The sequence below is a fragment of the Salvelinus namaycush genome, chromosome 8 (genome assembly GCF_016432855.1).
Source record: "Salvelinus namaycush isolate Seneca chromosome 8, SaNama_1.0, whole genome shotgun sequence".
In the NCBI taxonomy this organism is placed as follows: Eukaryota; Metazoa; Chordata; class Actinopteri; order Salmoniformes; family Salmonidae; genus Salvelinus; species Salvelinus namaycush.
Window position 1 is genome coordinate 14,976,532 of NC_052314.1, and position 12,977 is coordinate 14,989,508.

The following is a 12,977-nucleotide window of genomic DNA, read 5'->3' on the forward strand; positions in this document are numbered from 1 at the left end:
CGAAGCTATACCAAACAAAATGGCGGAATATGCGTTTAAATTTTTTCGACAGAACAACGATTTATCATCTTAAATATTTCTTACTATGAGGTGATCTTCCATCAGAATCTTGGGCAATGTATCCTTTCTTGGGTCTAATCTTCTTTTGGTCGAAAGATGTCCTCTGTCCGTCGAAATGCCCACTAACGTTCGACCGGGACCCCGAAACGTGCCCGGCACTTCAAAGAGCATCACATAGAAATGCCTCAAAATCGCACTAAACGGATATAAATTGCTATAAAACGGTTTAAATTAACTACCTTATGATGTTTTTAACACCTATAACGAGTAAAAACATGACCGGCGCTATATTACTGGCTAAACCAAGGCTTGGAAAAAGGCCAGTCCGACGTCCTTCTTGCGTTGAGCGCAGGGTCCAAAAGAACGCTACTTCCGGTATTTGGTGATTTATAGAGGCCCTGATTGCGCAATCGACTCCATTCAAATTGTCACCACTTACTGACATCTAGAGGAAGGCGTGGGCAGTGTTTGTATCCTCATAGGATTTACAGGGACTTTAAAACTGATCTGGAACCAGAGGCCAAGATTTCTGAAATCTCACACACTGGGAGGAAAAGTGCTGTAGAATGAGTTCTGTTTCACTCAGAGACATAATTCAAACGGCTATAGAAACTAGAGAGTGTTTTCTATCCAATAATAACAATAATATGCATATTGTACGAGCAAGAATTGAGTACTAGGCAGTTTAATCTGTAGAGCAAATTATGCTAATGCGAAACAGCACCCCCTATAGTGGCAAGAAGTTTTAAGGGCCAGGCAGACAGTGGTGTAAAGTAATTGACATCAGGGAAGGCCTATAAAAAGGTAGGATACAGGGGAGCTGTGTGCTAAGACCGTAAAAGTCACAGTAATGAAGGTGAGGATTGTACTGTACTAAAGTACCTTGTTCATCGTGTCGACTGTAAGGGCATGGGTCCAGAAGCAGTCGTGGACGGAGACGAACGTCAGACCGGCGCTAGAGGAGCACACAGAGTAGAAACATGAGACATAGGGCTAGACGCCGTGGAAGGTAATCGTGGTGGAAACTGGACACGGTAATATGAGGTTACACAGCCTGTGAGACATACTGAGATTTGAATCAACGTGACATACTATGACAACAGTTTATGGGATCAAACAGAAATTGTTATTCAGATGGGTCTTGAGAGCAGACAGTGCATCAGCTGAATGGTGATAGAGTGTGGTAGGGAATGTGATCAGAGGTCCGTCCTCTGTGGTGGGGGTCAGAGGTGAGAGGTCAGTACTTAGTGTACCTGTAGCAGTAGAGAGCAGTCAGCATCATGTGTGTGGAGTCCAGAGAGTGGATGAAGTTAGGAGGGAAGACATTCTTCTGTTTCACTGTGTCTGGCTTCCTGTGGACAGAAAACAAAAAACAGTTGTTCACAGAGAAAGCGCACAGTCACACACATATAGTGGGTCTCTCTCGTGCACCCACACACAATTAAGTCGCAAGCACCTGATGACGCAAGGACCTGAAAAGCCAGTGTCTTAGTGTTAAGTTCATGTTTTATGTATCCCTATATTTCTGTTATTACGGGGCTATCACTCAGTCAAGAGTGCGCATGCGCAGGAGGTCTTGTCGTTGTTGGACCTAGCCTCGAGTGTAATGGCTACTTGTAGTGTGTTCATATAGTATAGTAAACTTTGTTAAACTGGAACCTTGTCGTTGTGTCATTTCGAGTTAACATTGGTAGCAGAGGATGGCTTCTAACTACAATGTGCCACTTCGCTTCGACGAGAAGAGGTCGTACGAAAGTTGGAAAAATGAACTGGGAATCTGGACACGCGTTACTAATTTGGACGTGAAAAAGCAAGCACTTGGGGTGGTATTATCGCTCGATGGAAGAGCAAGAGATACAGCACTGGAAATATCCGTTGAGGATTTGAACAAGGATGACGGTATGGGAACTTTGATCACAGCACTGGATTCTGTATTTCTTAAAGAAGAGAAAGACCGTGCCTACGAGGCATATTCAAACTTTGACAGTGTTACGAGAGATATTTCGGTTGCAATGGCGGACTACATCATTGATTTCGAACAGAGGTACAATAGAATGCGCAAGTACGACATGGTTCTCCCAGATGCAGTGCTAGCGTTCAAGTTACTAGGTACTGCACGTCTAGATGGTAGGGAGAAACAGTTGGCTTTGACTGCTTGTACTGTGCTGACTTTTGCATCTATGAAGTCGGCACTAAAAAGAATATTTGGTGAAAAGACGTCTGTCGCGCCAATAACAGATGGAATGCAAGTGAGTGACGCAGCATATTACACCGAGCAGCACAGAAAAGGCGCCAACAAGTCACGTTCTCAAGACAACCTGAAGAGGGCGCCATTTCCCGGCACAAATCCACTGAACAAATATGGAAGGAGATCGAAATGTGCTATTTGTCAAAGCACTTACCATTGGGTTAAAGACTGTCCTCATAAAAATGAACAAGTTAAACTAACAGAGGAAAATGTAAACACAGAGGTAGAGCAGTGTAACATTACACTGTTTTCAAATGAATCTGATACTGAGATTTTTATAGTTGAATCCTTAGGATCTGCTGTGATTGATACTGCATGCACACGGACAGTGTGTGGTGAAAAATGGCTTGATAGCTATGTCAGTGAACTAAATATGAAGGAAGTACAAAATATGATTGACACACCAAGCAACAGAGCTTTCAAATTTGGAGATGGGAGAATTGTCCATTCTACCAAGAGAGTTAAGATACCAGCAAAAATTGGTCAGACTAAGTGTCACATTGAAACAGAGGTGGTCCCTACAGATATCCCCTTACTATTAAGCAAAGCTTCCCTCAAGAAGGCAGAGGCTGTACTAGACATAAAAAATGACAAGGCAGTGATGTTTAAACAACCAGTGACTCTTGAACTTACTACCTCAGGCCACTATTGTGTAAACATTTTAGACAAAGACATCTCACAGAGTCCATGCAAAAATGAGATTCTGACTGACACGGAGCACGTGGAGATTCTGACAGTCACAGAGAACATGAGCACTAAAGAAAAACACAAAGTATTGTTAAAGCTTTACAAACAGTTTGCACATGATACAGTTGACAGACTTCAGAAGTTAATCAGCAGTTCAGGGAATAATGATGATAAGTACGAAACTGGAAACAAAGTGTACTACAAACGAGTTGACTGTCAAGAGTGGAAAGGACCGGGAGTAGTCATTGGCCAAGATGGTGTGGTGATATTTGTGAGGCACGAAGGCATGATTGTCAGGGTGCATCACTCAAGATTGCGGAAAGTAAATGATCAACAAGATAGAGGGGCTGTGGCTGAGAATCAGTCTCCTAATGAAAATGACAAAAAGGACACAGTAACAGACACAAACCTACCAGATGTCGCATCCAATGATATGGACACTGAAACTGGCACAGGAAATGGAGCAGAGACCTTTAACCATGCCACAGGTAATACTGTTGAGCGTTCAAATGAGGAAAACATTCAACAACAGCCATATGTGTTAAGAGAACATGGTTGTTCCAATCTGAAAACTGGACAAACTGTTAAATACATGGACAGAGAAAGTGGTATTCCACATACAGCAACCGTCATTGGACGAGCAGGAAAAGCAAAACACAAGAACTGGTACAACTTGCAGTACTCAACCAGCTACACTTTCTGGTACAACAGGGTCAGCTGACCTGTCACTTGTAGATAATATCAGAATTGAACCAATGGAAAATCGAGAAAAACAGAATGACATTCAAAATGATGATGTACTTGAAACAAAGGACGTGTCATTTGACTCAGCTAAGTAGGATGAGCTCAGCAATTGGAGGAAAAATTGAGTGTTTGAGGAAGTCAAAGACATTGGCCAAAAGTGCGTCTCAACAAGGTGGGTGTGTACCCTTAAAGAATCCTTAACTGGAATAGTGCCTAAAGCACGTCTAGTGGCTAGAGGTTTTGAGGAGCTGGCTGCTAAAGAACTCCCAAAAGACTCACCAACATGCGCCTCAGAGTCACTCAGATTGCTGATGTCAGTGATCTGCCAGAAAAAATGGAAACTTAATTCCATAGACATCAAATCTGGATTTTTGCAGGGAACAGAGCTGTCAAGGGACATTCACATCCGACCTCCGCCTGAAGCTAAAAGCGAAGGAACACTGTGGAAACTAAAAAAGTGTGTGTATGGACTGGCAGATGGATCACTCTACTGGTACAACAAAGTCAAGGCAACAATGCTGAATACAGGTGGGAAAATGTCACAAGTGGATCCTGCAGTCTTCTATTGGCTTGATCAAGACTGCAATGTGACTGGAGTACTTGCCTGTCATGTTGATGACTTTATCTGGGGTGGCTCACAGACCTTTGCTTCAACTGTGATTCCACACCTCAAAGCTGTTTTCTAGGTTGGCTGTGAGGAGCATGATCATTTTTGTTATGTTGGCATAGAGTTTATTACAGTTGATGGAAAAATACTGATGCAACAGGAGAGCTATATCAAGAATCTTCAACCCATCCACATGGATTCTTCAAGAGCCGTACAAAGGAATTCCCCTCTATGTGGAATTGAAGCTGATAAATTGAGGTCAAAGATAGGACAAATTTTATGGGTTGATAGACAGAGTAGACCTGATGTAATGTTTGATGTTTGCAACTTGGCATCTAACACAAAACACGCCACTGTACAAACCATTCATGAGGCAAACAAAGTTGTTCGTAATCTGAAATCACAACAAGTGATTTTAAAGTTTCAGCATGTTGGATAAGATGACTCTTTGAAACTAGTTGTCTTCAGAGATGCTTCGCTAGGGAACCTTACAGATGGAGGCACACAAGGTGGACATCTAATCGTGTTAATGGGTGAAGGAGGAAGAGTCTCACCTATCTGTTGGCAGTAAAAAAAGGATCACAAGGGTTGTACGAAGCGGACTTGCTGGAGAAACCCTCGGTCTTGGGGATGGAATTGACAATGCGATCTTTCTTGCAACTCTGTTCTCAGAGCTTACCACTGGTGAGACTAAACAGCACTTTCTACCTGTAGTTTATGTCACTGACAACTACTTATTAGTTGATGCTGTGAAGTCAACCAAGTCTGTCACAGAGAAAAAACTCAGCATCAAGGAACTTATTCAAGCACAGAGAATCAAGCGGATTCTGTGGTCAACCACAAAGGAACAGCTTGCTGACTGTCTGACTAAAAAGGAGCATTCGGTCTTGTGCTCCTACAGGCTCTCAGTAATGGAAAGTGGCAGCTTGAGTAATATAAACTTGATTAATACTTGGACATTTAATTATGTTGTTGATGTTTTATTTGTCTTTAAAGAAAAGGGGGAGATTGTTAAGTTCATGTTTTATGTATCCCTATATTTCTGTTATTACGGGGCTATCACTCAGTCAAGAGTGCGCATGCGCAGGAGGTCTTGTCGTTGTTGGACCTAGCCTCGAGTGTAATGGCTACTTGTAGTGTGTTCATATAGTATAGTAAACTTTGTTAAACTGGAACCTTGTCGTTGTGTCATTTCGAGTTAACACTTAGTCCACGGATCAGTGCACAGGTAGGTCAGTATGAATTAATAACAAAGGGAAAAAAAATCTGATGTTCAACTGATAAAGGCAGCTCGCCAACACAACTGCACTCTATACTTCCACTTCCTTTAGATGTCCTGTGTAAGCCCACAGCTAATTGGGTGTGGGCGAGAAAGGAAAACATATTGCCGTCTTTGCAGCTGTTTTGGCTACTGTCTTCCAACTGAAAGGTTGGAGAAATGTAAATGTCCATTGAGGACTTTACCACATCAGTCACGGGCCGCTTACAAGGAATGGGACACGGACGCATACAAGTAAGCCCGCTACGACCTCCGACGAGGTGGAATCCTATTACACCGGCTCCGACACTTGCAGACGATAACGGATTACAAAGGGAAACCCAGCCGTGAAATGCACAGTGACGCAGAACTCCCAAACGAGCTAAATGCCTTTTATACTCGTGTCAAAGAAAATAACACTGAGTCTTGCATGAAAGCCCCTGTTGTTCCGGATCACTGAGTGATCTCGCTTTCTGTGGCCGATATGAATAAAACTATTAAACAGCTTAACGCTCGAAAGGGAGCTGCTATATGTAATGCGAAAGAAAATCTATGAATATACCAGAAAAAAATAATAAGGCTAAGTGGATTTTGACTCATCATTACCGCTTAGGCTACATGACATGTGCAAATTCAAGGCTCTACGCTGACATTTTTAACAAGGACCACATTTAGGAGCACAACGAAAGTACATTTGAGTCACCTGGGTGAGACAAAAATGTTAATCTCCCCCTTTAAGGTGCGGGCCTTTACCTTGGTAACGTGGGATTCGCATGTCTGTCTGAGAGGTCCATCTTTGCTTGTAGCAGTTGAGCAAGCTCAAACTAACATTGAACAACCTAGTGAACAAATGATGTAAATAGCCAAGAAATACAAGGATAAATTCACACTTTAGTAGACTTGTGTAAATTATATCAACTTCTATTCCTGTGCGCTTCTAAAAAAACATATGTCAGTGTTTCACTCAGTGACCCAGGCACTGTTGCTGTGCGAGGTGGGATATATGGGACTCTACGTAGTTCTTTGCATAGAAATAAGAAATCATTCTTATTTATGTGATTTTTTGTGTGATTAGCTACCAGCTATAAAACAAAACAGCAGAAATAGTTTGAAAATAGTTACGGCAGGATGTTTTTTGCTATATGCTGTATCACAACTCACACATGTGCTCACGCTACTTTTTCAGTTCGCACACATCTATTTTTAGGCACATGAGTAAAATGGTCGCACTGTAGAGCCCAGATATTCACACAGAGACAATGAAGGAGCATCATGCCACAGAGTTTCTAAACCCAGAGGTACAACATTGCGAGATTTCCGGGAACGCTAGTGAAACAGACCAAGCAGATAAGGCAGCTGGTGGAAAACAGTGGGATGGAGAAGAACTTACTGTTTAGAGTCATGGGTGATCTGGAGACTTAGGTCCTGGATGGTACCCTTCAGCTGCAGCAGACATGAGGGGAAAAGGGAGGACATGAGTGAGTCAGGTAGGTTTGATGATGTCATTTCACTCAATGAAATTGTGGTGGGGACACTGGATTAGGATTAGACATTCTGTCTACAAACAGGGTAGACTTCCACCACCCAAGTTGGTCCTTATTTCTAACAAATTGATGGAAGATCAAATTAATGTGGAGTCCATTTTAATTGAATGCCTCTGATTGACCTACAAGTGCTCAGAGGTAACAGACATGACAATAGGACATTCATTACTGGTAAAAACCTGACTTGAGCTAGTATGCTAAATACAAGCCTACTGAGACATGTTAAGAAAGAGTTTGACCCCTAGGAGTGATTCTAACTAGTGCTCAATATCTCAACAACATCTATTGACAGAGCAGAAACACACTGCTAGCAACTGTAGGCGCTGTCACAGAAGAGAGGCTTTTGACCAGGCTGAGGTGAAAAATGGAGCCCATCACTTTCAAATCAATTTCTAAAGCCATTTTTACATCAGCAGATGTCACAAAGTGCTTATACAGAAACACACACACACACAGAGCAGTAGAGGAGCGAGGTGCCCTGCTCAAGGTGGCAGTGCACTGAACCGGGACAGAGACAGGCCAGGAAACAGCTGATAGAGACCTGAAGTGCCGAGGATAACTTGAGAGATGGAGATTTCAGAGGTTTCCTCCCCCTGTCTGTCAGCAGAGGTCAAGTGAGGTGAAGAGAGCCCTGTAATTGGTTACTGCTTTCAGGCCCCTCTACCAGTTCAAGACACACCAATAGCCAAACAATAAGCAGTCTGCCAGGTGGGTCAATTAGGGGGGAAAGGGACCTTAGTTTGCTTGTTATTTTCATGATCTCTCCAGTGGACATGTGACTGGCATTAATGGTGACCACAGCCAGATTGATTAAGCTATAAAACATATAATGTATAAATACTCTCATATTTCCCTTTGAAATGGACTATGTTTGACATGTACGCGCTCGTATACCAGCGCAGCGGTACAGGGTAACGTTACTGTGGACAAGTGTAGCGGGACAAAAAAGGAAGGCTCGCTGCTTGGGTGTAAGACGTTCAACTGTCCAGTGAAAGACTTAAAAGTTAATATTCTGTTAACTCATAGCCAAATAATGTTGTTGACTCATCCTATACTCGTATGTGGTCAAAGCATACATTGGAGAAAACAAAAACACTTCAAAAACCCTACCTCAAACTTGTATCTCAAACAGACAGTTTCAAAAATGCTTACTATTTCCTTATGGAGGATGAGCTGGCCAATCAGCGGCCTACTCGCATGAATATTTTTAATGACCATTAGACGCCCATACCATGCTGTTGTTGAAGTACGCCCACACCATTCCAACACAGAAAAGCTGCTTTAGAACATACTTAAATACCTTTTTTTATATTGTCATTAATTTAGGTTATATTAGATATCTAATATCCAGATATCTGGAAACACTGGAGAGTTACTTTCATGCTTCTCTGTGCTCTAACTAAGCAACATCTTGAGTAAGCGACATTTAGTTTTACCATCTGCGTCCGGGTCCGGTGGTAGGGTTGAATGATGGGCAGGCCCAGGGGCGTCACCCACTCCACCGTGTTGCCCGATTTAGCGATGAGCCTGGCGCTCTCCGTCAGCCAGTCCTGAAACAGAGGGCACCGCCACGGGTCAGCCAATGGAAGGAGAGGTAGCTACTGAGTGAAAGTAGGATACTTGAAACACCACTCACAGGTCACAGCATTCTACTCCTCTGCTGCCAGCTACTGTAGATACACAGAGCTAGGGGATTCAATTCACTTCCATCACCCACAGTACATTTGTGCTCAAATAAAGATGTTTGTGAAATTGAGGAAAATGTGAGAATATAGACACATTACATTCACTCAGCAGCTTGGAAGTATGATCAGTTTAAACTTAGATGCAGTTTCTTCCGTGATTATATCTATCCGTGCAAACAAATGGAGAGTTTTCAAAGAAACAGGTGGAACGTTGTTGCTTGCAGACAATATAACTCTAGCATAGATATAACAGAACAGTGCTGGCCTGGCTGTTGCTGAGCCTGACATATATCGCTTCCATTCAAGAGAGAGCATTAGAGTCCTAGAGGTCCTCATCCACAGCCTCAGTGTAGGAGACTAATATTTACATTTCAGTCATTCATCAGACGCTCTTATCCAGAGACTTAAAGTAGTGAGTTTGTACATTTTTATACTGGTCCCCATGGCAATCGAATCCACAACCCTGGCATTACAAGTGCCATGCCCTCCCAACTGAGCAACACGACCCAGCTAGCAGGCAGGCCCAAAGCTGGCCCATTAATCAGACTGTCTGCCTGCTTTCTGGCCCTCTTTCCCCTCCTAATCATCCTACCTCTCCTCTCCCCCTCCTTCATCCAGGAACTCCCAGCCAGGTACAGGGAGGAGGGGAAGAGAGAGGGATTGATCATGTACTGTAACTAGCCACCGCTGCGCTCTTCTTGAGACTGCTGTGTAGACCCAGCAGGACCTGAACAATTTAGAGACGAACCGGGAGCTGGAGCAAGATGAAGGGGGAATATTTCATTTGAGCTGGGGCTGTGTGCCCTCACCGTAAAGCTACCCGGATCATTCTTTCTCTAATGGTTTTAATGCATGAGTATGAGCATTTAATGCATATGATGAACGAGCACGGCTACTGTGCTAATAGTAAAGCAAACTATAGTCGTTAATAATAAGTGCTGGGTCAACTGTGGAGCTGGTATATGCAGCAGGTAAATGGATATATTAGTAATGTGTGTCAACGCAGGGTACCTGGATCTCTCTGGTGCCGGTGAACATCTCCTTCAGACTGCTGAACACCTGTTGGACCAGGTAGTGAGAGGCATCCCATACGTACTCCTGCAATCACAACACAATCTCAATGGCAGGACAATACATATATCCAAATGCAACACATGTATATTTATTTATAGGCACATAATCAAAATGAGTAAAAGACCAAGCACAGAATCCAGAGGAACTCCACAAGGTAAATTATGTGCTGTTCCATCAAATAATTCCTGGGTTGATTTGAATAGGGGGGGTAACAAACCGCCACCTCGCAACCCCGAACTGTTCACACCCCTCTTGTTTGCAAAGAGAAAACATTTGCAGTTTTAAAGATGCACTATGGAGAAATCGCTCTGACATTTCCTGGTTGCTGCAATTCTAATAGTTCGCCTAAATGTAGTTTGTGACAAAACAAGCAAGTATAGTGTAGCGAATCATTGTACCATCTAAACCGTTGTGAAATATATTTTCCATAACCAAAAATATTGTATTTTCAGCTGTTTGAAGATGGTGTACAAAACTGAAAGTAAAAGACTCAAAAATGAAACTTAAATGGGAAGCATAGAAATAGCGCACATAGAACAGATCTGTCGCTTCTTAGACTTGCATTCAATGAGAATGTATTTATTTAACTAGGCAAGTTAACTAGGCAAGTGTCCCCCAAAAAGTTACATATTGCCTGCAATTTTACATGTGTGTTCATATGATACCAGGAGTCAAATCCCGAACCGAATCGTATTGACCCCATTGTGGGGTCTGGATCCGGCCTGCGGTCCGCCTATTGAGCATGGCTGCAGTAGGTTATGACCATCACCATTTTTATAGATATCAACGATTTTGGTGTAAAATTCGACTGAAAAGAAAAGGTATAAATTCTTGATGATATTTCTGCGCTCAACTAAATGGATATCAGAAGTATGAACGTCACATTACAGTGCTTTGTGAACGTCACATTGGGGCGGCAGGTAGCCTAGTGGTTAGAGCTTTGGACTAGTAACCGAAAGGTTGCAAGATCAAATTCCTGAGCTGACAAGGTAAAAATCTGTCGGTCTGCCCCTGAACAAGGCAGTTAACCCACTGTTCCTAGGACGTCATTGAAATTAAGAGTTTGTTCTTAACTGACTTGCCAAGTTAAATAAAGATTTAAAAAATAAACAGCGTTTTAAAAAGATTTGTAGATACAGGTATATCACAGAATTCACTCTAACCCCACAGAAGCCTTTTTCCAATACGGCTGCCAAACAACTGCATTTCAATGGGATAAGGCGGTTTTCACAGTAATAAAAATGTCCCACTACATTGTTCCCAGATTCCCTGTTCAACTAATGAGACAATTTCCCTGGCTGTTAGACGGGAAACACACAAGATAAGATTAGGTTACTACCGTATTATAATAGGTCTGTTTGCTTATGTGACGTAGCTAAAGAATAATAAAATCAATGGCTAATATAGACAGATACAGTTTAAGACGTCTCACAGCCGTCAGTATGGCACGTGTCACATTTCTCGTAACACAGTCGTATGTTATAGGAGATAATTATGTGATACTATTCATCCAGAAAGGCCACAGCTAGTCACATCAAAAACCAACAATTACAAAGATGACTGGTAGGCCGTACCTTGGGGAAGTCATCGACCTCCTTGAGCCTCTTCTCTATCTGGAGGCGTCCTCCGTAGCGCGTCACACCGTACACCACCGTCATCACCGTCTGCTTCACCACCTTCCTGCTGATGAAGCCCTCCAGCACCTGGGCGATCTTCAGACCCTTCTCTGAGTCCCGCGCACGGAACTCCTCCACCTAGAAAACACACAGAGCACCAAACACAGTCTGACTGTCATCTTGTCCAAAGGGAACCGCACGGACTCAAGAGTATCATACATTAACTCTGACAGTCCCATAGCATAACATGGGAGCATAAGAGAACCACATTGTGCTGCAGACAGTACATTGATTTAGACTGTCAGTGAATGACACAGTTATCACACATCTGACTCAATGGGCCAGTGGCTTTAGCAGCAGTTTGCTGTATAGCCTGTACAGAACCTGCTGTAGTAGTAGTTCTACAAGTGAACAGTCTAAATCAATGAACTGCAATCACCTTAAAGACACACCAGGTGTATCCTTCCTGTAAACATTGTTGCCTTGATGATTGGTGCCCTGTATGTACTGGAGGTGTTTGTCCTCCAAGACTCAGAGCGGAGCTGATTTCATCATCTGATTGCTAATAAGCGCTCCTCAGGGGTGGCTCTCCGCTCTCACCGGTGCTTAAATCAACAGGCTCAAATTGTCTCCCATCTAAAATATGTAGCTTGGTCAGCGCAAAATCCTTGGGCTGTGCCTTCTGCGCTGCAGGGACTGGGGCTCAGGGAGGCCTGGGGTGAGAGGTAAAGTAAAGCCTGCTCTGACTAGTCTGAGGAGAGCAGGTGCTGTTATTGTAGACTGTGCTAAGTGCAAAGGAAAAGGTACACTGTTGTTCACTAGGTATCCAACCACCCAGATAAATAAAGAAGCAAGCTCGATAATGAGACACTCTTCAAGTACAACATTATTTATTAATTGATAAACTACGGATTTCAGCAACTGTTTCGACCTTGTGTGTTAATTCTACATTATAGGTGGTAGGGGCAGAGCAATACAATCTCCCCGCCACTGCCCACTGGCGCCCTCTGGTGCCCAGGCTGACTGACCTGCTGTGCCACCCCGCTGTAGACATCCTGGGGCACCTCACAGGGAATTAGGTTCACAGAGGTGGCACCGATCACGTCCCGACCCAGGGCTGCGTAGTGCTGGAGACCATTACACGAACCATCCTGAGGGGAGGAAGGAGGGAGTGACGAGAGAAATATAAATATGACATTTTTATTGGGGTGGCAAATAAAAGCTTAATCGAGGCCATGGATGAGTCCTGAAGAAGCACAGACAGACGAGGTCAATGAGCTGCTCAGCTCTACATAGCTAGAGCCCAACCAACAGAAAGGTTAACTGATGTCTGAACACACCGTTTAGGATGGATCAGACAGGGCAGTGACTGAGCACAAAGTCAAGTGACAAAACAACCATTTCACCAAAATGGTGTCAGGGGAGCTGTTGCCTTGTTAACTTTGATGAGGCCT

At 43.3% G+C, this 12,977-nt stretch overlaps 1 protein-coding gene across 1 annotated transcript in view; it reads right to left on the minus strand.

Moving 5' to 3' along the window:
- Window positions 1–12,977, minus strand: part of LOC120052031 (DNA-directed RNA polymerase, mitochondrial-like) — a 56,304-nt gene that overhangs the window by 15,137 nt on the left and 28,190 nt on the right. The window contains 7 exon segments of the mRNA XM_038998897.1: window positions 943–1,015; window positions 1,314–1,412; window positions 6,995–7,047; window positions 8,585–8,698; window positions 9,845–9,931; window positions 11,482–11,661; window positions 12,552–12,674. Coding sequence (XP_038854825.1) covers window positions 943–1,015; window positions 1,314–1,412; window positions 6,995–7,047; window positions 8,585–8,698; window positions 9,845–9,931; window positions 11,482–11,661; window positions 12,552–12,674 — 729 coding nt within the window.